Consider the following 27,025-nt stretch of genomic DNA (forward strand, 5'->3'; position numbering starts at 1 on the left):
GTCTCTGACTTCCAGGTGCCCCCTGACCCATCCTGGTGCCTGTGTTGGGAAAAGTCCGCAAAAGCCACGAAAATTGGTGCGGCTCAGTCGGGCTTGGCTGATGGTCAGATTATATAACGGAGACATGAAGTGGAAATTCACCCTTGGGGATTGCAACATGTTCACTGCCACCTGTGATAAGGGGGATCACCAGTCCCTTTCCAGAAAGTTCATGGCAGTTACTCATTGACAAAGCCCTCACTTGTCACACTTGCACAACCCCACAGGCCCTATAAATACGGGGTGTCTCTCCCAGCCCTGCCTCAAGCCAGCTCCAGCCACCATTGGTCTTTCAGGTGCTTTGCAGGACCTCACAGTCCACAAGCAACTGACAGCCATGAAGATCCTCTACCTGCTCTTCGCTGTCTTCCTCCTCCTCTTCCAGGCTACTTCAGGTGAGTAGCAAAAATCCTATAAAGAGCAAAAGGGTTTGTAAGCAGAAGTGTGTTCAAAGGGGTGAAAAAAGCATCCATCAGCTGAAAGGCAAAATCTGATGCTGTGAGGATGGTGCAGTGGATGGGACCAGGAGCATCTGTGCTCAGGATGCCACTCTTGCTAAAAGAAAGCCACACGTAATTTGTTGAGCATTCACCTCTTGTCATTTCAGGCTGAAAGCTGAGATTTTAACTCTTTCCCACTCCCCACAGGTTCCGCTGACCCTCTTTTTGCTGACACCGTCGAGTGCCGGAGCCAGGGAAAATTCTGCCGTGCTGGGGTGTGCCCACCCACCTTCGCTGCCACGGGGACGTGCCACGGGGGGCTGCTGAACTGCTGCTCCAAGTAAGTGACAAAACATTTGAGGGGTCTCTGAGGGAGTTTTTTTGTCCTGCTGTTTTATCCCCTGTTTCTTTGAATAATTGGCACAGCTCCAGGTGGGCTTGCAGGGCAAACCCTGGTGGGAAAATCCAGAGGGAGGAGAAATGTGTGTATAATGTTGATGTGTATTTAGGGAGCAAATTCATTTGAATGGAAGTTATGTATGGGAGAAAGGGTTCAGAAGGGTCCAAATTTCCAAGAATTCAGTATTTTTTCACTTTATTTTGAATTTTCATGGGAAAGGAAAGAAAGTTTTTTCAAAAAGTTATTAGGAAAATACTTCACAGTATTTACACCCATCAGGGGAAACATTTTATCCTCCATTTTTATTTTAAAATTTACCTAGAAAATGTACTTTTAAAGTGGGAAAAGTGTTCACAGAACTCTGCTTCTCAACTTCTCCCCATCTCTTTTTCCTCTCACCACTGCACAGCTCTTAGAAAGGTGAAGATGATTGCATTAGTCAGTGAGTGGAGACTTGGGTGTGCATTTCACTTTTGACCTTGGAAACCACTTTCTAGTAATGTCTGGAGTTTCCCTGCTAGCTAGATATTTTCTTTCCTTGAGGTTTTGAACATGCTTTTGGCTAACGCTCCTTAGCTTAGAATAAAACACATTCCCCAGGTACTTAATTCCTAGAATAATTTTCTTCCATTAATGGCCACGAGATGATCACTGCCAGCTGCAGTGACATTCACACCCCCCAAATTCAGTGCCAGATTAGGAGAGGTTCCATACTTTTGATGGAGAGGACTGGTGTGATGACATAACTCTTCCCAGCAATGATGTTTGTGCAAATCCTCAACCACTGATGTGACTGGACAGACCTCGGTTCGAAATAAAGGGAGAGCTCAGATCCGTGATGTCTGAATTTTCCAGAACTCCTTATTCTGTGATTCTGTTATAGAATTGCCAGGGTTTAAAGGTTCCCAGAAGCTGAAGAAAGTGTCATGAGATGGCTCTAGGAAGGAGGTTCTGTATATTTATTCAGCACATGGGCATCCTCAGTGGTTTCAGGAAACCCAAGTCATCCCAATCATAGGACATGTTTGTTGCCAGGATATTAAGATGCTAAGGAAGCATCCACTTAGGAATTCAGGAAAGTAAATGGAACAGAAGGAACCTGATATTAGATGATTTTACAAAGGAGTGATGTGATCCCTCAGTCTCTGTGACCACTCATCCTGCCTGGGAAGCAATTTCCACTGGTAGCAAATGGACTGCTAGGAACAGATGGAAAATCTCCAACATCAAATTTCTGTCAGAACATCTGCTAGACCTGACCAGAAGAAAACTGAGCCTGGGAAAGGATCAAGACCTCTTGGGGTTGGTTTCAGGTGTAATTTTCCTACAGAAATACTCTTTCTTGGAAGAATGTACCCTGATGGATGTTAATGTTCAGCATTAAAGCTCTTCTGTGTGGACTGTTGGATTTTCAGCTGAGCTGACCAATACAAGAGTAGAAGTTAAAACCAACAGGGTATTCTGAAGTACAATATATTTTTTTTTTCCCAGCTCAGGTTGCTTGAAAACAAATCTTTGAATTTAGATGTGAAGGGCTTGATTCAGCAGGATACATTGAGATGTTTAGTGGCATTTGAGGAGCCTTGGAGTATTTAAATCGTATCAATGTATCTGGCTGAGTTAGCTCTAAGGGAAAACATGGATTTCCAGAAAAGATAGATGCCTGAAGGCCAAGCAGATACTCCAGACAACTTCAGATGGCACTAGACTTGTGTGTTCAGTAACTACATCAAATCCCCAATCTTTATTTTGGGGGTAAACTGAATAACAATGTCATTACAAGTGGTCATATAACTCATTTGCCAGTGGCCACAGTTCTTGTGGGCCGGGTATCTGCAGACCTGGACATCTCACACACATGGGGATGTAGGTTTTTAAACCTGCAGGCTGAACCCACCCTGTAGGTTCATTTTGAAAGGTAATTAGCAGGTATTGAGGCTTTTAGAGAATGAGTTGAGGTGACACTGCAGCAAAATAACAAGACCCTTTTTTATCCTTGCAGGGTTTTGGCAAAGTAACAAGAAAAGGCTTTCCTGGATCAGAGCCTTTGTACCAGCAACATTTCCACTGCCATGAGGAGCTGATTTTCATGGATTCCTCCTCTACCTAAAGCCTCCTGCAAATGAGCATTAAAAGAAGCTTCCAGAGGGCATGTCCTGTTAGCACACTGCTTCTGGAGATCCAGGTTTTTCCTCGCTGAAGTCACTCCCTTTTTGCTTTTAATACACAAGCCACTTTGGCTCCTTGGCCGCCTGTTCCAGCCTACCTCACAGGGGTGTTTGGAGGTTCAATCACTTCAGGTTCATGCAGCTCCTGGAGGACGTGAAGCAATATATATATTATTTTATTCGCTCACGAAAATAAACATCTCCTTAAACCAATACCTGTGATCTTTGTTGTTACTCACAGTAATTTCCTCTCTGGTTTTGATGCAAGGCTCAGAGGGATGCAGTATTTTTTAAACAAGTGAGTCTGTGCAGTCTCACGTATTCCCAAGGGATTTGGGAAAGGGAATGGCTAAAACAGCACCCAGTTTTGATGGTGGTAATAAAGCATTTAGGATGATAGGAATGAAAGCTGCGTTGGAAGAACTATACAGGCAGCTCTTGATAGAGAATAATTGCATGACAATATGGCAATGAATAAACACCTGCAGTATTGCAGATTTTATATATATATATTATATATATATAAATATAATATTTTATATATATTATATAATATATATAATATATATAAAATATATCATATATATAATATATATAAAAATATATAAAAATAAATAAATATATATACACATTAAAAATATATACACACACATCTGAATTCATGAACACAGTGATGGGGTCTGAACTAACCCTCCCCAGAGACAAGATTTGGAGTGATGTACAGACTGTTTTTTAAATTATCAGACCTGCTTTCAATAGCAGTCACAAAATTCAACATTTAAAGAACACACTGTAGCAAGGACATCTCACTGCCTATAACCTGCTCATGTCCAGCTTACAGAGCAGACACTGATGATCTGCTCTACATCCCTCAAGTTCCTTCTGTCTGCTGGTTTTGGCTGGGATGGGTTTAATTTACTTCCCAGTATGGAAGGGTGGTTTGGATTTGTGCTTGGAACAGTGCTGGTAATTCAGGGATGTTTTTGCTATGGCTGAGCAGGGCTCAGTTGAGGCCTTTTCTGCGCCTCACCCCACCAGAGAGAGGGCTGGGGTTGCACAAGGAGTTGGGAGGGGACACAGCCAGGACAGCTGGCCCCAGGTGACCCAAGGGATATTCCAGACCACATGGCTCACGCTCAGCAATGAAATTTGCAGGAAGAGTGTGTTGGGGTGACTTGATGTTGTATTCCCTATCACTGCACTATGCCCAGAAATCAGTATATATGCCTTTCTATGCCTTTAAACTGAGCCTGAGAGGGGAGAGAGAAAAGTGTACTTTTTCAAAGCAGTTTGTTTTCATGTTCCGAGGACACGGAGATAAAACCTGTCTGCTTCTGCACAGCGAGGGTGGGGAAGCAGCCTGCTTGCTTTCCAGCCAGCTTTCGGCCAGTTTTTCAGCTCCTTTTCCTCCAGAGAGTTGGACTTTGTTTTTCCTGGGACTCAAATTTTTTTTTTCCTTCTTCTCTGCTGGACTGCTTCAACATCAGAGCACATCGGGAGGACTTTCCACCGAGTGCAGAGGGCCTGGCCCTGGGCCAAGCCCCAGCTCCGAGGAGACCAAAGGGAGGACTCGAACACTTTCCCAGGGTTTTCTCCACAGTGAGAGGTTTTATTATTTAGCATTATTATCATTTTCCCATGTGTTTGTTAAATAAATAGTTTTTATCTCTTTCACTTTCCTTCGAGGAAAAAGGTTTTCTTCCCAAACCTGGTGGGGGAGGGGTGGTTTGTGGCCTGCCTTCTCTCAGAGGATATATTTCTAAATTTGGCCAAACCAGCACAAAGAGGAAGGAATGAAGGTACATTTGGAGGGATGTTGCAGTGGGGATCCTGCAACACGCATATATCAAACCAGGAGTCCCGTGGAAAGGAAATATATATGGACAGACAGATTCTTGATAGCTGTTTCAGAGATGTTTATTTCTCCAGCCGCATGGCCGGAGCTCTGCCCAGGAACTGTTCCAGTCACGGGACCAAGGGTCCTTCTGCCCGCGCAGGGAACACAAACCAACCAATGGGAACGAGGCTGAGCAGGGGCAGGAAACCCCGTGTCTGTGCCCTCAGGGCCCCTCTCCCAGGGCTACACGGCAGGGGAGGGACCCCAACACCTCACCCGTTTTATTTTAATAAAAGGAGAATGAAAACAACTGGATAAACATAACAAGAACAGTTTCAAAACAAAACAAGCCACCCTCCTGAGTCTTTAAATGTCCAATCAGATTCTGTGGAACATCTTAGGGCTGACAGAAGGGAGACAGAACTCTGAGCATGCTTTGTGGGGAAACTGAGGCAGGAGAGGGTTTAACTTCTTCCCTCCCCCTTTTCATCCCCCACTCGGCATTGGAAAGGGATTTTTGGGGGAAACAATTGGCAAAAGCATGGTTTTGTGAGGGAAACCATGGATGAAAAAACGGATTGGGAATACACTGGGGGTAATAGGACATAGGGTAAAAGGGAAAGGTGGGATTAGGAAAGGGAAACTGTAGGGGGGGCTTACAATGGAGATACTGTCTAACATGACTACGATTTTTTGCATATATACTGCCTTTTACAGGAACACCATCAGGCCCAGTGACCTGCGATGCTTGTAACCCTTTTCTCCCTAGTACAATATTAAATTCCACCACCTCTCCATCTCCCAAGCTTGGGATGCATTTTTCAGGGTTATTCTTTTTAATAGCAGTTCTATGCACGAATATGTCTTGCTGGTTGTCACACCTTGTTATAAAACCATAATTTTGCTTAACATTATACCATTTTACTATCCCTAAGGTCTTAGTTGCTATGATCTTTTCCTTTTTCCGAGTGGCTGCTGTTTTCTGTCTCGCTGCGTCTTTGCTGTCTCTTTCGGTCGCTCCCGTGTTGGAATTCTCGGGGCTGCTGGTGCCTGCGCGCTCTTCCCGGGGTCGCGTTCGGGGCCGTGCGGGCCGGGCTGGGCCGCGCCGCTCAGTTCTCCGTGCGTCGCCTCCTCTGGTCGCAGCTTCGCTGCCGCTGCCGGGCGCTGCACCCACGTCTCGGCCGGGCCCCCGAGCGATGACTCCCCCGCGCCCCGCTCCAGCGCGCGTCTCGGCTGGGCACGGCTCCGTTCCATCGCCACCGCCGCCAGCCGCCGCCCGCGCGCCGCCCCTCTCGGCCGGGCATTCCCGGGGCTCGCTCCACCACGCGCTGCACGGGGCCATTCGGGCACCGCCGGGGTCCCGCCGCTCCCGCCGCTCCTTGCTCCGCCACCGACACTGCGGCTCGCGTGGCTCCGCCCGCACGCGGGAACTGCCTCGCTGCTGCTCGCAGAGCGCTCGGTGCACGTGGCCTGGGCCGCACGGTCCCTGCGCCAGGCTTCCCTTCACCAGGACACAGCTGACATTGCTCAACAGTCTCGGTAACTAAATAATATTCACGAAAATATTCTTCCATCGGCATATATTTTGACTCCAGTATTAACTGTGTCCAAACGGTTTTCCAAAAGCCCTTGGTAATAATTAAATCCCAAGAAACATAGAAAAAGTTCTTAAACAACCATGCCAGGAAGTGTTTCAGTTCTTTTTGAGCTTGAATCAAGCTAAAATTTACAAATCGTTGTTCAAGAATCATTTTAAGTTTAAGATAAATGTCCATATGCGGCTCTGAGAGCCAAGAGTCTTCCCACGGTTCCTCCATAGTTTAGATATGGAATAGCAAAGCAAAACCAAGAAGAGGAATCCAAAGTTTCCAGGGTTTACTCACACAAATCAGTCGCTTAGGGATCGGGGATCGTTCTGCTCACAAATCTCCACCATTTGTTGCAGTGGGGATCCTGCAACACGCATATATCAAACCAGGAGTCCCGTGGAAAGGAAATATATATGGACAGACAGATTCTTGATAGCTGTTTCAGAGATGTTTATTTCTCCAGCCGCATGGCCGGAGCTCTGCCCAGGAACTGTTCCAGTCACGGGACCAAGGGTCCTTCTGCCCGCGCAGGGAACACAAACCAACCAATGGGAACGAGGCTGAGCAGGGGCAGGGAAACCCCGTGTCTGTGCCCTCAGGGCCCCTCTCCCAGGGCTACACGGCAGGGGAGGGACCCCAACAGAGGGATGGGATTTTTCTTCCCAAGTCACCGTTACATGTGATGGAGTCCTGCTCTCCTGGGAATGGGTGAACACCTGTCTTCTCATGGGAAGTGGTGAATAAATTCCTTTATCTGCTTTGCTTGCAGAGGAGTTGTTCTATTAGTCTGTCTATCCCAAACCCCAGGTTTTCTCACTTTTTCACTCTTCTGATTCTCTCTCCAGGGGAGAAGTGAGCAAGGGCTGCCTGAACTGAGTTTCTGGCTGGGGTTAAACCTCAATATCCTGAAAAAACCCTCTGGTGTTAAATATGGATAAATTCAGCACAGACTCAGCCTCAGATTTCCCTCCTGCCCCAATGAAACACACCTCTGGTGTATAAATCACTGAGGTGTTATTCCAAACGGGATTGTCTCCATTTCTGTCTCTGGATGCTGGACCTTCTGTCCATCAAGGTCTGGCATTTCAGCCCAGCAGCCACCCTCACTCCAGGCTCATTCTTCCATTTGTGCCCAATTTCTAGGGAGCCCCTTGAGTGTCCATTTCACCTCTGCGCTCCTCATGACCCCGAGTGGAACCTGGGGTTGGCCTCATGCAGGACAGCTGATGCAGCTCTCCTCTGTTGATGGCCCTACAGGGATCTGCTTTTCCCATACCCATTTCCTGCCCTGTCTGCCTCCTGCAGTGACCACTGAGAATTCTTCCCAAGAATTTCCTCATTCTGTGTTTATTGAGAATTTTTCTCCTGGGACACCACTGGTGTTTGCCCTCAGATGGCTGGCAAGGCAGCAGCTGGAACCAAACTCTTTGACAGCATTCAAGCTATGGGAGAAAGGTGTTGTTTTGGTTGATATCCACCTTCAAAAGCTGATGCAGGAGCTCAGAAAAACTCATCCTTGATGACCTGAAGAACAGATAAGTTTTCAAAATGGTGATTGGAGCACGGGCTTTCCAAAAATCTGCTGTCAGTGGCTTATCCCCCTCCCTGCTCTGGTCCATGGCAAGGACACAGATGGTCCCATGACTGGCCTTGGACAGTCACTAAGACTGGATTTTCCACACTGAAAATCAGTTTTATGCATGAGCAGCCTTTACTGAGTGCTCTGTCAAGGAGAACGAACATCGTGTGCCCTCTGCCCACTGTCACCTCCACTGTGGCTGCAAACACTTGTGCCTCTCTCTGTCACTTGTTCCATGCCCTTAACTTTGGGACAGGGGACCTCATCACCACTTCTTGCTTCCACCTGTTTATTTACTCCTAGAACAGAGCAGATTGTCACTAAAATAATTCTCCCCTTCTGATCAGGCAGATTAGTTGCCCATCAGTTATAATTGAGAGCAGGGAATCTCCTTCATATCTGAAGGTATTTGGCTCCTTTCCTCATAGTCCAGAGTACAGACCACAGGTAGTGATTTCACAAGGTGTAAAAGCAGATTTCCCAAGTGCCCTGAAGGATCAGTGAGCCAAACTGATGAATTTACCCTTTCTGGGTGACAAAATGATTTTCCTACACAAGGACAGGTCCCATACAAAATCCACCACCCACTGGTTGGCTGCCAGGTCAAATATTAACTCCAACAGACACCTCAGGATCAACACCTTCCTGTCAGTCACAGCCTCAGTGATTTCTCTGTTCACTGGAGATTGTTTGGAGCATCTTTTCCTGGTCCTCAAGAAGAAGAGACAAGTGGAGCACTGTGTCCAACTTCCTTTCCCCACTGCCAGGCAGTCTTCAAGGGGGTTGTTATCACCCCAGGTACATTTATGTTTCCATGGAGAGAGCCTGGACCTGGGACAAGCATTGCTGCTGCTCTCCAGCTGGAGCTGGGGGAGGGAGTTGAGGAGGCTGGAGCTGTTCCCCCTTTCCTTTCCTCTCCCTGACGCTGTTTGGTTCCAAAGAGCATTGAACAATGTGTGACATCACAGGCCAATCCCAGCAAGGTTTGCTCAGCAGCCTCACTCCCCAAATTAAACATCCCTGCCCCTCGTGCTGCCTGGGACAGGCAGGAGGGAGGTTATGCAAGGAGTAGAAAAGCACTTTTTCCTTTTTCATGAATCCTGTTAGTTTTACAAGTAAGCTTCAGCCTCGATGGTTTCCTTACAGCTGGCCATGTTTTATGATCACAGACTGCACTTTTTTTCCTTCTTTTTGTCTTTCCAGAAGTGAAGCTGAGGGTGCAGGTGGATGGCCTCCTGTCTGAGGCCTTGGGCAGGTACTCAGAATGGTTTGGGTTGTGGGGTTGTGTGTTGGGTTGACCCTGAGTTGATGGACAGTCTTTAAGACCAATTACGCTTCTCACAATTTACATATTTAAACCGCACGGAAAAGGCGGGACTTCCCCTTTTGGTCGGAGCTCGCCTGCTGGAAGGTGGGGGGGCTCCGAGCCTCCCGGCCCCGCTGGGCCGGGCCGGGGCCACTGCCCCTTTCCCCCTTTCCTATCGCTGCGGCACGGACCCTGGGTCACTGAGGAGGACTGTCCCAGAGCCGCAGGCAGCTAAAACCAGCCATGGACTGCTCACAGCTAAAACCATCCAGCGCGGCTTCTGGGGACAGGCGGGTCCCTCTCCTCTCCATGCGGAGCCGGCGGAGCCAGCGGGAGCCGGCAGAGCCTCCTGTCTGCAGCCAGCACACTCCGTGCTGAACTGAAGAGGACACCACGCAGCCAGCAGCACAGAGGGAGCGAGGCTTTCCCCACCGTAAAGCCCGAACAAGAACACTCTTCAACATGGCGGCTTCAGAGTCAGAGAGAAAGAGAAGTGAGTCACGTGGGACGGAGCTGAGCATGGCGACGGGAGAAAAGAGGGCGGTGCCGCGATTCTGGCGCGCAGCTTAAAAGAAACCTTCTTGCATGCCGTGGTAAGAAACTGTAATACCACAAACTGTTTGTCTCTTTAATCCATTTGAAGAACATGGGGGGTGGGGGGGGTGGAGAATCAACGTGTGCCTATGAAGTTTGTGAAGAGTGCCTATGCCAGGCTATATAGAAGCAGTGAGAGGCTGTTAGAGACTTGTGGCGAAGGAAAGCCTCTGTGTGCAGGCCAAAATAACTCATCCTTAAAAAGATGAATAACCCCATGTGATGGCCCATGTTCTGTAGTGTGAAAGAACTGTGAAATTCTTCATGGGAGAGATGTTCTACACATAGCAGACTGTTTGTTTCCGGGCGGGTCTGCTATTGGTGGCAGTTTGGGAACCACGTGCAACTGAAGGAAAACCCTTTTTTCCTTAAGCATAAGAGAGAGACTTTTCAAGAACTGCAACACTGACTAACATCCCATGTTCTGTTATCCCTTGTGTGAGCTGGATAAAAGGAGAGAAGTGCTGGAAAGGGGGGGGGGGGGGGGAATTTACTTTAATTTTGTTTTGTTGTTTTCTCTTTACTTTTAATTCTGTTAGTAATAAAGCTCTTTCATTGTACTGCAACTGTTTAAGGTTTGTGGCCTGCTTTGCTTTTCTCCTAATTCTTATCTCACAGAAGGAAAATAAGTAAATAATGAATATTTTGAATCAAAACCACTACATTTAATTGGTGTTTCTGCCCGGTTTCAAACTCAACCCGCTACACTTATGGTGGAGAATGTGGGCAATTAATGAGCGCTGTGAGATGAAGATTAATTAGGAGAAAATAATAAGCAAAGCAAGTAGAAAGTTATAAAATTAAGTAGTATAATAGAAGAAATTTGCTTTGTAGTAGTGGTAAAAATTCTAGGGGTGGAGGTTTATGTAATTTGTTTTCTTTTAGCTCTGGTTTTGCTATTTTAAGTAACTTTTGGATATGTAAATTTTAAGAAGCGAGGGGTGGAACGTGTTGGGTTGACCCTGAGTTGATGGACAGTCTTTAAGACCAATTACGCTTCTCACAATTTACATATTTAAACCGCACGGAAAGGCGGGACTTCCCCTTTTGGTCGGAGCTCGCCTGCTGGAAGGTGGGGGGGCTCCGAGCCTCCCGGCCCCGCTGGGCCGGGCCGGGGCCACTGCCCCTTTCCCCCTTTCCCAACGCTGCGGCACAGACCCTGGGTCACTGAGGGGGACTGTCCCAGAGCCGCAGGCAGCTAAAACCAGCCATGGACTGCTCACAGCTAAAACCATCCAGCGCGGCTTCTGGGGACAGGCGGGTCCCTCTCCTCTCCATGCGGAGCCGGCGGAGCCAGCGGGAGCCGGCAGAGCCTCCTGTCTGCAGCCAGCACACTCCGTGCTGAACTGAAGAGGACACCACGCAGCCAGCAGCACAGAGGGAGCGAGGCTTTCCCCACCGTAAAGCCCGAACAAGAACACTCTTCAACATGGCGGCTTCAGAGTCAGAGAGAAAGAGAAGTGAGTCCCGTGGGACGGAGCTGAGCATGGCGACAGGAGAAAAGAGGGCGGTGCCGCGATTCTGGCGCGCAGCTTAAAAGAAACCTTCTTGCATGCCGTGGTAAGAAACTGTAATACCACAAACTGTTTGTCTCTTTAATCCATTTGAAGAACATGGGAGGGGGGGTGGAGAATCAACGTGTGCCTATGAAGTTTGTGAAGAGTGCCTATGCCAGGCTATATAGAAGTAGTAAGAGGCTGTTAGAGACTTGTGGCGAAGAAAAGCCTCTGTGTGCAGGCCAAAATAACTTATCCTTAAAAAGATGAATAACTCCATGTGATGGCCCATGTTCTGTAGTGTGAAAGAACTGTGAAATTCTTCATGGGAGAGATGTTCTACACACAGCAGACTGTTTGTTTCCGGGCGGGTCTGCTATTGGTGGCAGTATGGGAACCACGTGCAACTGAAGGAAAACCCTTTTTTCCTTAAGCATAAGAGAGAGACTTTTCAAGAACTGCAACACTGACTAACATCCCATGTTCTGTTATCCCTTGTGTGAGCTGGATAAAAGGAGAGAAGTGCTGGAAAGGGGGGGGGGGGGGGAATTTACTTTAATTTTGTTTTGTTGTTTTCTCTTTACTTTTAATTCTGTTAGTAATAAAGCTCTTTCATTGTACTGCAACTGTTTAAGGTTTGTGGCCTGCTTTGCTTTTCTCCTAATTCTTATCTCACAGAAGGAAAATAAGTAAATAATGAATATTTTGAATCAAAACCACTACATTTAATTGGTGTTTCTGCCCGGTTTCAAACTCAACCCGCTACAGGTTGTGTCCATGTCCTCGATCACAAATCGGGAATCAGGGACATGGTCAATGTTCCCTGCGACTCCCTTAAATAAAATTCCAGGCACACATGGACACAGAGTGATTTAATATAAATGACTGACTGCTTGAAACTCTTTCCTCCAGGAGGAAAACAGAGGAGAGATGAGAACAACAACCCATTTTGGAGCCTGTGCCTCTGTCTCAATAATGTGTGTGAAAATACAGGGCCTTTCCCCAAACCATCACTGCCCACCCCAGCTCTCACAGCTCCTGGCAGAGGTCTGAAGGTCCATTTCCCCACCAAGTTCCTCAAGGATGTGGGCTTCATGAGGTATGGGTGCGAATTCATTTGCTTTGCCATCTGTATCCTCTTACCCCTCCTCAACCTCCTCATCCGTCCACAAGAAGATTTTTCCTTTTTTCTAAAGTCCTAGTCCCGACATACTGAATTAATGTGTTTAAAAAAACCCAAACTGAAGCCCTTTCATGCCCTGCACCCAGCCTGCAGCAGGCAGTTCACCAGGCACAGACCTCTCTGCCCTCTGTGTGCAGTCAGAGCTCAGCCCCTGCTCTCGCTCTCCATCGCTTCAGTTTGCTGCTCTCGCTGAAGCAGTAAATAAATAACCACCCTCGTGACTTGGTCTCACTAATGATTTTTGACTTGTCCTGTTTGTCTGAGAAGAAAAGTGCCCTTGAGGTTCCCATATGTCTCAGGAGTGGCGTTTCTTGGAGACAAGCACAAGGGTTAAGAGACCTTTTCAGAGCTCTGGTGACACTTCCTCTGGCCCATCTTAGATACGGCTGGACCTTCACATGCATGAAAAAAAGATCAGATTTTATTTTCAGATATAAACATAGGTTACAAGGTGATAAGAGATATGAAGAATGTGATAAGAGATTGTCATAGGTTAGCAAAGCATATGATGTGGAGATGTCACACAGAAGTGAACTTGATATGCTGAATCTCTGAAATCAGAGAGATGTGAGTCTCTTCATAAACACATTCAGGAAGGTGACTGACAGCAAAGGAAAATGTCATTAAACCAAGATAATTTGGGGCAAGAATGAATAGTTTTAGACACTCCATGCAGACTAGACTTGGGAAGAAGGTTCAAACCATGATGTCATCGTTTTCAGGACAGATCTCAGGCATTGCTGGAGGGAATTAGGATCAGTCTCCTGTGATAGCGTGGCACAACACACAGCAGTGGTCCCTTCCAGTCCTTTCTGTTTAAAGACTTCTTCTGCTATGTTTGGTACAAATCCATGGCTAAAGTCACAAATAAAAGATACAGAGAACAACTGAGCTCTGAACCATGCTGGAAGAACTCCTGGGAGACTGGAGCAACCACCATGTCTGCTGGTTTTATAGCCAGGAGGGGGGGATTTCCACAACCCTTTCAGCCCTACTCTGCCTCCTTGTTTTGCAGCCCTAAAATCCCAAGCAAGGACTAAAGCTCTGATCCTTTCCTGCATTCGTCTTCATCATCACGGAATGGCTTGGGTTGGAAAGGACGTTAAAGATCATCCGGTTCCAAGCACCTGCCTGGGTAGGAATATTTTGCACTATCCCAGGTTGCTCCAAGCCCCGTCCAACCTGTCCTTGAGCACTTCCAGGGATGGGGCAGCCACAGCTTCTCTGGGCACCCTGTTTCATTGTCTCACTGCCCTCACAAGGAACACGTTTTTCCAAATACCTCATCTAAACCTGTTCTTTTGCAGCTTGAAGCCATTGCCCCTTGCCCTGTAACTCCCTGCTCTTGTCTCCAAGGAGGAGTTTTCTCCTTTGCTCACCCTGCCTGGTGGCTGTGGGGGAGGAAAGCCTGTCACAAAACCATGGCCAAGAGCCACGGGGCACCATCAGTTCTGCATGGTTTCCAGCCCTGCAGATCCCAGGAACCCACCTCCCTCCTGCTCCAATCCTGTGTCCTCCCCGGGCGCAGCCCACCAGCTGGCACAGGGTGGTTTGGCTGCTCAGGTCAGCCGGCAAGGCATGGTCATGGCTCAGGTCAGGCATCTTCTAACGTGGGAGGTTACGACATCTCCCTACATCACCAATCTCCATGGGAACAGGGCAATGAACTCTCTGTTCTCCAAGCAGCCACTCCTCCACCCACTTTGCTCTGTCCCAGGGCCTTTATAAGCAGAGGCACTGCCTGTGCTCGGTCTCGGACAGCTTCTGTTCACACTGGTGTTGTCTCCATCCCTGCGAAAGCTACCTTGCTGCTAGCTGCCAGTCATGAAAATCCTTTTCTTCCTCGTCGCTGTTCTCTGCTTCCTTTTCCAGGCTGCTCCAGGTAAGGCTGAAGAGAGATGAGATGGAGGCTGAAAGGGTGCAGATGCAGAAAAATTCATTAGATCCCAGTGCTGAGGGTCAGATTACCTCTGTGCTCCTGAAATTTCATATTAGAATTCCCCTTCCCTGGTCATAGTCCTAATTCTCAAGCTATTGAGTCAAGGTCCTTCAAAGTTGTACTGATGGTTTCTTTCTAGCATATGATGATAAGATGGGAAAATAAGGATGCTCCTGTATTGACCTTGGTGCCAGGGAAGGTTTTGGAGCAGCTCATCTCAAGTGCTTTCACGTGGCATGTACAGAACAGCCAGGGGATTAGGCACAGCCAGCATTGGTTCATGAAAAGCTGATCCTGCTTGACCAGCTTGATCTCCTCTATGACAAGGTGTCCCATTTAGTGGATTAGGTATCTAGCTGGATTTTGGTAAAGCTCTGACACTGTTTCTCACAGTGTTCTCCTGGAGAAACTGGCTGCTCCTGGCTTGGATGGGTGCACTGTTCTTTGGGTTAAAAACTGTCAGAATGGCCAGGCCCAGAGAGGGGTGTGGAATGGGGTTACATCCAGCTGGGACTGGTCACCAGTGGTGTTCCCCAGGGCTTGGTACTGGTGCTGGTCCTGTTTGATATCTTCCTGAATGATCCAGATGAGGGGATCGAGGGTAACCTCAGCAAAATTGCAGGTGACACCAAGTTGGGCAGCAGTGTTGATCTGCTGGAGGGCAGGAAGGCTCTGCAGAGGGGTCTGGAATGGCTGGATCCATGGGCTGAGGCCTCTTGTGTGAGGTTCAACAAGGCCAAGTGCCAGTCACACCAACCCCTGCAGCTCCACAGGCTGGGGAAGAGCACCTGGAAAGCTGGAAAAAGCCCTGGGGGTGCTGGTGACAGCGGCTGGGCATGAGCCAGGTGTGCCCAGGTGGGCAAGGGGCCAGTGGCACCTGGGCTGTGCCAGCTCTGGGGTCACCAAGCAGGACAAGAGCAGTGCCTGTCCCCTGTGCTGGCTCTGCTGGGGCACCTCCAGTGCTGGGAGCAGCTCTGGGACCCTCTTGACAAGAGAGACCTTGAGGGGCTGGAGCATGCCCAGGGAAGGGAATGGAACTGGGGAAGGGGCTGGAGCAGCAGGAGCAGCTGAGGGAGCTGGGAAAGGGGCTCAGCCTGGAGCAAAGGAGGCTCAGGGGGGACCTTGTGGCTCTGCACAAGTCCCTGACAGGAGGGGGCAGCCGGGGGGGTCGGGCTCTGCTCCCAGGGAACAGGGACAGGATGAGAGGAAATGGCCTCAAGTTGTACCTGGAGAGGTTTAGATTGGATATTAGGAATAATTTCTTCACTGGAAGGGTTGTCCAACCCTGGCACAGCTGCCCAGGGCAGTGGTAGAGTCCCCATCCCCGGAGGGATTTAAAAATAGCATGGATGTGGCACTTGGGGACATGGGTCAGTGGTGGCCTTGGCAGTGCTGGGGGATGGTTGGACTCGATGGTCTTGGAGGGCTTTTCCAACCTGAACAATTCCTTGAGGATTTTATTGAGTCAATTCTTGGAATAACACTAAAGATGTAACCCTGCAACATGAGAGCTTTCTCTTCTCACATTCTCACCCACACATCCTGACTGTGTATTCTAGATTAGGAGACCTCATCTATTTTTGGGAAAAATGTAATCCTGACTGTCAGTTTTTGCCTGAACTCCGTATTATCCACGTGCATTAAGTGGGTTTGGAGCACATGTATCACTCCAGGCTATTTGGGGATCTTTGGAGTAGCTGAAGTTGTCTCAGTTTGATTTGCAGTAGTCTCAGATTTGTACCTACTTTCCTAGGCCATCAAATGTCTGTCTGCTCAAAGAAGAAATGCAGAAACATTGAGACAAAGCCTGTACTACATGTTTTGGGATTGCTTTCTTGGGCTTTTCCTACTTCATGCATCAGAAAATGCATTCTTTATGTCAAAAACCCTGTGATCCCTGACACGTCTGCAGGGCTGGTACAATTCCAGTAGAGTCTCCAGGAAAGGGCCACCAGTTATCTTCCACCTCTTCACAGAGTATACATAAAGGCCCATGACTTTATGGTCTTTTCAATTTAGGAGGCAAAGGGGATCAAGATCTAAGGATGGCTTTAAAATCAGCTGAGTGACATCAAAAACATGTAATTCTTGAATAATATGTGATTAGAAGAAAGGACTCGAGAAGCACTGTGACAAAGTGGTTGACATGTGGTAGACCTGATTTAGAATAAAGCTGTGATGCCTTTCAAATTAGGGATAGAATCCAATTTGATGACGAAAAACTATGCAGAGTGCCAGGTAGATCTGATGACTCAACCCTCCAGTCCTCTGCCATGACAAACAAACATTAATTTTCCCTGGTTTTCTTGCAGCTTACAGCCAGGAAGCCTCTGACACCCTCGCATGCCGGCAGAGCCGGGGCTCCTGCTCCTTCGTGCCATGCTCTGCTCCTCTGGTTGAAATCGGGACCTGCCGTGGTGGGAAGCTAAGATGCTGCAAATGGTAAGAGGAATTCCTCCAGGGAAATGCTGCTGCACCAAGAGCAAAGAGAATTACTGGGCTTTTCATCCTTTTGGCATCAGAGCCCCTTTCCAGCCCCCTACAACCTCCAAAAATTACCTGCTAATTGCTGGGGTTTGTCAGTGGGGAAAAAAAGGCGGAGCCTTGTGGTGTTCAAATATTCCAGAGAAAAAGAAAGACTGTTTACAAGAGTGACAGGACAAGGGGCAGTGGCTTCAATCTGAGTAGATTTGGACTGGATGTTAGGAAGAAATTCTTCCCTGTGAGGGTGGTGAGGCCTGGCACAGGGTGCCCAGAGAAGCTGTGGCTGCTCCATCCCTGGAAGTGTCCAAGGCCAGGTTGGATGGGGCTTGGAGCAACGTGGGATAGTGGAAGGTGTCCCTGGTATTCTGGGCCATCAGCAGCCACACTTGAGTAGCTGTGGTGGGTGCTGAGAGGTGGCAGACACATCCTACATTTTATCTGGGTTGTCTTATGGCCAGAAACACAGGTCCAGCTCACAAGGGTCTCCAGTTGTCTTTACCCTCACGTCTCCTCCTCTTTACCCTGATGTCTCCAGCAGTCTGAGGTGTCAAAGTATAATTAATTAGTTTGTTGGATGAGCTAAGCACCTGACTTTTCTCTGCAGGACCCCCAGCTCCTAAATCTGACACCTCACTGACCACTCAGACAAGAGCTCTGGACATCTGAGATGTCTCCCATCTTTTGACATCGATGGATCCTGTTCTCAGTGCCCTGGGGAGACTTTCCCATGGGGGTGGAGGCCCTCAGGAGCACAAGAACATCTGAGGAGGAGTTCTTGTCCAATAAAGATATTTGCAGTTTCAATTCTAATAAAAGCAAGTTCTTGTAAAACCATGTTGCTGATACTTCCTCATGTATGTCAGGATGGTTTTTTTTGTTCTTACTGTCTATAAAAATCAGCCTGTAAATGAATTTTATTTAACTATATTAAGTCCATGTGTCATTAAGTCCTGTTAAACCATCCTGTGGTTCAGCGATTTGTGTGGCAATGTTTACATTAATTATTGGAAAAGCACTAGGGCCCATTCCAGCTGCCATTCCAGCCCAGGGCTGGGATTCAGGAGACAGGCTCAGTCCTCTGCTCCTCTCCAGGGCTGCATCTGCAAGCCCCACCTGAAATATTTGGAATACAGAGAAACCCCAGCATGGCAGAAGGCCAACTTCTTTATGGCTTGAAACTGCCTCAGCACATTCACGAGATTCTGCTCCTGCTGTCCCTGTTTAGTGTAGACCAGTACCATGTCCATGGAATTTTATTTCTCTGGATCCTAAACTGGCTAAACTGTTTTTCCCTGCACTGCTCAGTCTGGAGGCAGTGGTCTGTGCGTCCATCAGGCCGGATTCTCATCACCAAGACTCATCCCCTCCTTCCCTTCCCCAACCCTAACATCCCTAATGCAAAGGCCACAAGGATTTGAGATGAGGGGTAACTCAAAGTGTCCAAGTTCTCCGTGCCATGAGCTGCTGGATGGTCTCAGGACTTCCACAGGAGCTCAACATGACCAGTTTGTGCCAGCTTCCCACCAGCCTAATCACAGTGGGTTTGGAGAATCACAGAATCATGGAATGGTTTGGGTGGGAAGGGACCTTAAAGCTCATCCAGTTCCACCTCAGCCATGGGCAGGGACACCTTCCACTATCCCAGGTTTCTTCAAGCCCCATCCAGCTTGGCCTTGAAGCTATTCCTGACCAAATTAGTAGTGAATAGGACCAGGCCATATTCCTGTCACCCCATGGGTTTCTTTTCCTGCCCTTTTCTCGGATAAGTTTACCACAAGACACATCTCACACTGACTCCAAGTGAGACCCTCCAGCAAAAACACACAGCAAGACAATTCCTCACAGGGATAAGGAGGTCATACCTCACAGGAATAAGGATCAAACACAAGTCTCCCAGGACAAGTTTCCTGCAATTTATTGAGATGTGTAACCTGTGAAATGCAAACACTCGAGCTGAGCATTCAGTGTGCCCTGGGAACTTTGTTTTCCAGGGTTACTCATGTTATTGCTAACTCTAAAAGGAAAATAAAGTAGAGAATAGCTGTTCTGAGGGCCAAAGGAAGAACTTGTTCTGCATCTTCTCATGGGCACACACTCCTGCATGGTGGTGACCTCTCTTGGATAGGTGTTGGTTAACACAATATGATTCCAACAACAAAACTTTCTAAAAAATGAGAAATATTGGTCTTTTCTGGGTGGTTCAAGAACTGCTTTGGAGTTTCTTCAGGTCATTAAGGCTGTTTGTGGAGGGGTTTGCTCTCTTTCTGTTGTTCATGTTGTGGTGTGTGCCTGTACGTGTCAAATGCATGTTTTCCGCTTAGAATTCCAGATTTTCCAGTGGGATGATGCATCCCTTAAATTGCCAGAAGCTCTGCTTAGCCCATCTGAGATGTCAGTGGTCACTAATCATACTGCAAAAAAAAAAAAAAAGGGAAGAAACTTTCAGATTTTGTGCTTACAACCAGGAAAGGATTTAAATAAAATGCACAGAAGGGATTGAATGAGCACCAAGGGCTGATTCCTGGATCCAACTCTTCAATGCTTACCAGGATATTCACAGTCCTGCCACTGCTGAATCATAATAATAAATTGCTTTTCTATTTTACTTAATAAATTTTACTTTAATAAATTTTAAGTAAATAAAATAAATTAATTAATTTTACTTAATTTCTATTTTTACTTAGTGAATTGACCAATCTCTGTACCTGAAGCCTCCTACCCATCTTGGAATCTCTGATATAGAAAGGAATTTCTGCTGCTCATGTTTTGTTTTTAACATCTCTTGCTACCAATATTGAACAAAATTTAAGTAAGAGCCTCCAAAAATAAAAGTGTCTCCAGCACTTTACAGCAAAAAAAAATCCAGAAAATGAAATGTTAGAATCAGTGGAGGCTGAGTGTAAATATTCAGGGATATTTGTTGCTGCAGTTTCGTATTGGAATAAAGACATAGGGTGAATTTTAGGATTACAGTAAGGAAATTGAGGGGAAAAAGAATAAATTATTCATAGAATTATAGAATGGTTTTGGTTTGAAGGGACCTTAAAGACCACCTAGTTCCAACCTCCTGCCGTGGGCAGGGAGACCATTTACTAGACCAGGTTCATCAAATATTTTGGTTTGTCTGGAAGAGGAAATTTATGGAACTGGAGTAAAAAACCTGGAAGAAGAACATGACTTTCATACTCTTCTTCCAACTATGAGAGCAGGCAGCCTTTGTGAGGTGAAATATGGAGGTTTCCCATGAATCTGACCCAAAAATCCCAGGTCTCAGGACAGTGTGGACATCGAGATGTGTCCTTTGAAGCCAGTGATACTCATTATGAGCAGCTTGAACCAGCTAATGGGAACAGCAGCAAGAAGAGTTCATTTCTGGCTAATTAACAGTCTCTGCCAAAGAGGTTTCACTGTGATCTTTCCCACAAGGCACTTGAGCTGCATCATTAATGCTGCAGAGGGAAGCAGTGAGGAAATCCTCAGGAAATGCTGTATCTGAGTGTGCAGAGTCTCTGCTCTTTGCCTGCTTGTGCTGGAGGAGTTTTGCATCTGAAGGACAGACTGGATGTACAAAAATGAGTAATAAATGAGTAACAAACCCCAAGAAATCCCTGGAAATATTCAAGGCCAGGTTGGACAGGGCTTGGAGCAAATGGATCTTGTTGAAGGTGTCCATGATAATGGGGGTGGAACAGATGACCTTGAAAGGTCCCTTCCAACCCAAGCCCTTCTGTGGGTGTGTGACCCATCACATCCCTGACTCACCACGGTCCTACAGCAGGGAATTCCCTGCTGGCAGTGCCCGAAGGGTCTCGTGTGGGGTGGGGGGCAGCGGTCACTGGAACAGACTCCCCCAGCCTGTCTGCACTGCACCTCAGTGCTGGGGGCACGCAGGAAACCTGGGCAGAATTAAAAAAATCAACAACCCAGAATTGTGATTTTCCTTCCCAAAGAAGACTAAGAACAATCCAGGTCACAGCATGGCAGCAGTGTTGAAGTTTTCCTGCAGGCTGGACTCTTCCACACCATTCAATTCCCTTTCTTTCCAGACTGGGAGGGTTCAGTGCATCCAGTGGATCCAGTTGGAGTCTGTTCACTGCTAAATTGTGCCCGACACACTGGCAGGACTTTGGCCAGGGGCAAAAGGGACTAAACCCCTTTTAAATTTCTATTTCTGTTTCTATATTCCTATTTCTACTTCTCTTCCTATTCCTATTCCTATTCCCATTCCCATTCTCATTCCCATTCCCATTCCTATTCTTTCTGGTTTTATTTCTCTTCCTATTTCTACTTTTTTTCCATACTCACCATTTCCCTCTGCATTTCCTTAGATTTTATTTAGCTCTTACCTGAAGTGCCCTGGAGCATTAAGAGGAGAACAGCAAAGAAAAGGGAAAAGATCTTCATGGCCAAATTCAGTGCCACCAAATACAACAGATGCTAAGAAAAAAATCAGAAAGAAGTCACACATTTAACCTGCATTTGTCATCACCCAGCACAAACACTATTAATGACAAATAAGCTGCAATTTTAAAATAAAAATTGGCATTTATGTAACAGAGTAAAAGTTCCAGAGTGAATCTATAGAAATAACAGTTTTTAAGGAAAGATAAATTTGAAAGCACACTGCATAAGATAGAGAAAATGTATTTATGACTATAAAATTTAAAAGAATTTGATTATTTTTGCTGGTTTTTATCCCTCAACTGCAGTGACAGCATACACCAGCTCCAGTGAAGCCTCCTATATTTGAATCCAATTCATCTTGAATGCTAATTTTTTTTTTAAATATAAGAAATTTAATTAACTTCCTCAAAATTTTATCTAAGTTTTATAATATAAGCCATCTTTCCATAGGTTCCTTTCTTTACTTTTAAGCAACATAGCCACAAAATCATCATTATTTCCATTTAGAATTTTTATTTATTTATTATTTATTTTATTTTATTTGAGCAACTCTGCTTGGTCTGGCTGGGATGGAGTCAGCTTCCTTCCTGGCAGTCCATACAGTGTGGTACTTCATGCTCACAGCAAGTCACTTAATGACTAAAATGTCCATTTTATTTAATTATCATGTATTTTCTTTCAGATAGGTGTAAATAACTTAAACCTTTCCAATTTCTCTGAAAATAAACACTCAGAACCTTTAATTATTCAAATAATCGTCATTTTTGCAGCTTAGGAGCCAATAATAAGTCCTTGAAATGTCTGCAGAAAATCTAAGAAGCCATCTATCCCTCCTGGCAGCCCTGAATTGTCTCTCCACTATAATTTCTTGCTGCATATTCCAGCTACCTTTGGAAAATAATACAAACTAATTTAAAAATTGAGACTCACCATCATTGACTTCAATAATCAGCCAAATGCATTAATGAAATACCAAGCCCTGACCATTTCAGATGCTCATGAGGATTTAATTAAGCTGCAATATTATACATCTCGGATGATAAATTTCTTTTTAGAGAAGCAAAAAATATTGTTAAAAATTACGTGGTTTTCTCCTCTTTGGTTGAAACTGTTGTGGAAATTACACCTTCATCTTACTCAAAAGGACCTGAGGAGAGGGGTCAGCGTGTCCTACCTGGTTCTTCTCTGGGGTATCTTCACAGAGTGATGCCTCACCCCCAAACAACTGGCTTTATATATTCTGTGGATGACAGAGCTGCCACAGACCAGCTGGCCAAGGACATGGACTTGTCACACCAATTCCCAGCAGCCAAAATGTCACTTCCCAGCAGAGGATGGCGGACGGTGACCGCTCATGAACTCCCTCCCCTTTCCCTGGAACATGAGTTGGCTCTTCCCAAAAGCACCTCGCACCACCCTGGTGTGTGCCCAACACATCGATCCCTCGTGGGTGGTGGAAAACGGTGGCCTGGGACACACAGGCTGGGATCCAGGGGAGACCTAATGCTGCAGGGCTGTCTCTGGAGCCTGGAGATGCCTCCACAGCCCCATAGCAGCTGAATTAGGGAAGCCCAGATTTTGCAATGATTCTCCTGTGTGAAAGCCAGGTGAGACCCCTCTATGTTCATAGAACCCCAGAATGGTTTGGGTTGGAAGGGACCTTAAAGCTCATCCAGTCCCACCCCCTGTCATGGGCAGGGACACCTTCCACTAGCCCAGGGTGCTCCAAACCCTGTCCAGCCTGGCCTTGGATGCTTCCAGGGATCCAGGGGCAGCCACAGCTTCTCTGGGCACCCTGTGCCAGGGCCTCACCACCCTCACAGCCAACAATTCCTTCCCAATATCCCATCTAGCCCTGCCCTCTGGCAGTGGGAAGCCATTCCCTGCGTCCTGTCCCTCCATGCCTTGTCCCGAGTCCCTCTCCAGCTCTCCTGAAGCCCCTTTAGGCCCTGGAAGAGGCTCTGAGGTCTCCCTGGATCCTTCTCTTCTCCAGGTGAACAGCCCCAGCTCTCCCAGCCTGGCTCCAGAGCAGAAGGGCTCCAGCCCTTGGAGCAGTCCATGGCCTCCTCTGGACTCACTCCAGCAGCTCCATGTCCTTATGTGGGGGACCCCAGGTAGAATGTCATGAGAGCTGAGTGCCCTCCCTTGACCTGCTGGTCACTCTTTCATTCTTGTGAATTTACCACATCTGTGTTCTGCTTGTCCCACAGAAAATAATTAGGTTGGAATAATTAAGATTCCAGGGAAACACCCACTTCCACACGGCCACTTGCCAGATGGCCAAAGGAAAGAACCTCCATAAAAAGGTTTTGGTCAAATATGTGCCCCCAGAGCATTTGGACAGAGAAAGTGATGGCAGCACTGGTTTGACCTGAACCCTGAAAGCACCTGTGAGCCCAGACGTTGTGTTTTCATTGTCATACCACCAGGAAAAAACCCCAACATTCCTGTACTTCAAAGAGCATCCACCGACCTGGCTCTCTCCCAGAAGATGGCAATGAAGAGCTAAAGCTGAAACTCCCCTCCAGCAGCCTTCTTCAGTCAAGGGTACGGAAATTATTCTGACAGCGGGGTTTTATGGATTTTTTCCTTAATTCTAATGCTGTCTTTTGATTCCCAGCACTGGTATGAGAGTGAATGATGTTTTCTGACAGTCCAGACGCAAAACCCTCCCTGTTCTGCACTCTGCTGTGGACTCCTGTGACGGACAAGCAACCAGTCACTGCTCTCAAAATCATATGGATTTTGGACTCGAGGAAATGGAAAGAAGCTGAGCTGGGGGAGGTTTAAGTTGGATATGAGGAAAAGTTCTTCATCCAGAGGGCGGCTGGGCAATGAACAGGCTCCCCAGAAAAAGAGAGCTATTTAAAATCCCATTCCTGTATAATTTAATTGAAAGAATGTGTATATTTGCTTTATAATGAGGAGCTTTTGTTTCTATTATTTGGATTTTGATTTAGTTCTTTAAAAAAAAAAAAACACAAAAACTTAAATAATCAAGTGATGAAATGTAAACAGGCAGAAATAGACACTCTGAATAGTAAATGTATAAATGAGTTCTTAGAGGCACAGAGCTCTCAATTGAGATTTTGGGGTCACCACCTGAAAAGGAGCTTAAAATAGGATAAAATTACTGTTTCTTCCACTTTGTGCATGTGCCACCTGCCCAAAGTGGAACAAAACTGATCCAAGCTCACATATCAGGATTTAGATAAGATCTTTAACTGATTAATTTTATTTGTTCTTATGATTGATGGTAAACTTCCTTTAAATACCTTAAATACTATAACTTAACTCTTATTTTAATTCCTATATATTGTTATTGACTCTAAGTATTGTTTTGGCCACTCCTGATTACAAAAGTTATGCATTTATCTAACCTGTTTCTTGGCAGTTAAACACATGCACTTAAAAAATGAATATTGCAAATCAATTAATATTGTATCCTGAAAGCATTTGGACAGCTGAATGTCTTATTCAGTTCCCTTTTCCTGGGGTACTGTGTGGAGCCCCAAAAATCATGTTCTTCTTTTATATAGACAACATATGCAATCATATATATATTTATATATTTATATAAAAATATATTTATATAAAAATATATTTATATAAAATATATTATGCCTGTGCATATAATCTATAAATATTCCAAGAGAAACAAAGGCTGAACTATTTATTCCACCCTTTTATACTTTATCTTTGCTGAAGATCATGCAAATAGAGAAGAATAATCCAGATAGTGTAACCTGTGATTTGCTCAGGAATAGACAGGATATTAATTTAAGTAATTGTTTATTTAAATGTAGACACATTCTATTATGACATTTCTTACTCTTCTGTTTCTCTACAGCTCTCCTAGCAAATCCACACTAACATAGATATATTTATATATAAAATGTTAATATGGACATGTAGAAGGACTCTTCTAAATCCCAGTTGATTTTTTATCACTCAGCACACCAGAGACTTCCCAGTCCACTTTTCCCAGTGAACATCCAGGTCTCAGTTCCTTTGCCCACACTAACACAAGTGCTACCTGAGATGCCCCTGTGTCCCATCCCTTCTCCCTGGCTTGGTCTCCTCTCTCCTGACCCTTTTCCACCAGTCCCAGGAGGAGATCTCAGACAGCCCAGAGCACCCTAAATCACTCTAGGTGCTGGTGTGAAGGCCACTGGGTTAAACCCTGTGTGTCCATAGGTCACCTCAGCTTACCTGGGACAATGGGAATGTCCCCAGACACTTGAAGCAATGAGAATTCTTCACCTTCTCTCTGCCATCCTCTTCCTCCAGCGTCCTCTGTGGAAATGACAGGAAGGATGACAGACCTTTGGTACGATTGCCCAACATTTGTCCTCACAGCACCTCCACACCTGGCAAAAATTCGCATGAAATCCATGTGGGAACAGCCCTGCTGTCCATCCAGTGGCCTTGGACAGCCCTGTGGAAAACTGCCCAGACCTGACTTGGCCAAAACCTGCCTGGAAATCCCATCTGCTGTTGGGTGTTTTAAGCAGCAATGTGGAGTGAGCTGTCCCTGATCCCTCTGGGAATTGTACCTCTCCCACCACAGAGACCCCCCAGCTCAGGGAAGGCACAAGCAAGCAGAGGGTTTGCCAGCTGCTTCCAAAGCCCTGGAAATATGAGGATAAAAGTGCTGCTTGAAGAACCAGGGAGCAAAAATTCAGCTTTACACCTCTAGAGCAGCAGTAATATTTATCTGTGCTTCACTGCCTTCACATGATTTGTCCCATGTGGAGTTTATCCAGCTGGAAACAAACTCTAGATTTAGGTAACCTGAGGGTGGACATCGGAGCTGAGATTTCTTAAAATCCACATAGATTCCCACAGCCCATTCCTGTCCTCCTCCTTTCTCAGTTTTGGAATCCCTCCTAGGCATCAAGGTTTCTGGTTTTCTTGGCTCCTTGGTGCAGAAGATCTGTAAAGCACCACAGCAATCACCAGGGGAAGCTGATGACATTGCCAGTGATTTTTTCCTAGGGAAAGAGGGGAAATTTTTCCCTGTGAGGGTGGGGAGGCCCTGGCACAGGTTGCCCAGAGAAGCTGTGGCTGCCCCTGGATCCCTGGAAATGTTCAAGGCCAGGCTGGATGGAGCAACCTGGGATAGTGGAAGGTGTCCCCACCTTCTGCCCCATGGCAGGGGGTGGAACTGGATGATCTTTAAGGTCCCTTCCAGCCCAAGCCATTCCATGATTCTACAGCCAAGGAGCCCTCAGGATCAGAAGGAGCACTCATTGCACGTTTCCAGGAATTTTACATCACTCTGTGGTCTAACGTGTCTTACACAAACTTGGATGGTCTAAGACAGGTTGCACAAAGATCAGGGGCTCTGTGGTAAAAGCAGTCTCAAAGTGGACCTTCCTTTCTCGTTGGAAGAAAGAAAATACAGGCTGGAAAAGGCTTTTTTTTCATTGGCCCGTGACTGCATTGGCACATCCCCAACCCTTTATAGGCATGTTTGGCTCTGATGCACCCATGGGAGAACAGAAGGGGCAGTGATCCTCTGCCTCCTCCACAGGTAACTCTGCCTGGTTCTGGAGAGCCTCTCA

General features: G+C 46.5%; 2 protein-coding genes and 1 long non-coding RNA gene across 4 annotated transcripts; 2 read left to right on the forward strand and 1 right to left on the reverse strand.

The window, feature by feature from the left end:
• The first annotated feature begins 290 nt into the window (after positions 1-290).
• Positions 291-3,260, forward strand: LOC125323020 (gallinacin-10-like). 2 transcript variants are annotated; one of them, XR_007202332.1, is made up of 3 exons: positions 413-434; positions 687-819; positions 2,882-3,260. XR_007202332.1 is itself a non-coding variant. In XM_048297540.1 (2 exons), exons 1-2 carry the CDS (start codon positions 377-379, stop codon positions 821-823), a joined length of 195 nt encoding a protein of 64 aa, XP_048153497.1. In that variant the 5' UTR covers positions 291-376. The 2 variants fall into 2 exon arrangements, 1 of the variants encoding a protein (XP_048153497.1); XM_048297540.1 differs by lacking the exon at positions 2,882-3,260 and having other exon boundaries at positions 291-434; positions 687-823.
• An 11,096-nt stretch (positions 3,261-14,356) lies between these two features.
• LOC125323019 (gallinacin-9-like) lies at positions 14,357-17,888 on the forward strand. The gene is made up of 3 exons (XM_048297539.1): positions 14,357-14,513; positions 16,883-17,012; positions 17,659-17,888. Exons 1-3 carry the CDS (start codon positions 14,456-14,458, stop codon positions 17,672-17,674), a joined length of 204 nt encoding a protein of 67 aa, XP_048153496.1. The 5' UTR covers positions 14,357-14,455; the 3' UTR covers positions 17,675-17,888.
• A 3,571-nt stretch (positions 17,889-21,459) lies between these two features.
• Positions 21,460-25,782, reverse strand: LOC125323033. The gene is made up of 3 exons (XR_007202340.1): positions 25,671-25,782; positions 22,633-22,698; positions 21,460-21,491 (listed from the first exon to the last, which is right to left on the reverse strand). It is a non-coding gene; the product is annotated as an uncharacterized LOC125323033 (long non-coding RNA).
• Positions 25,783-27,025: the final 1,243 nt, after the last annotated feature.

The sequence above is a fragment of the Corvus hawaiiensis genome, chromosome 3, assembly GCF_020740725.1.
Source record: "Corvus hawaiiensis isolate bCorHaw1 chromosome 3, bCorHaw1.pri.cur, whole genome shotgun sequence".
Classification (NCBI taxonomy): Eukaryota; Metazoa; Chordata; class Aves; order Passeriformes; family Corvidae; genus Corvus; species Corvus hawaiiensis.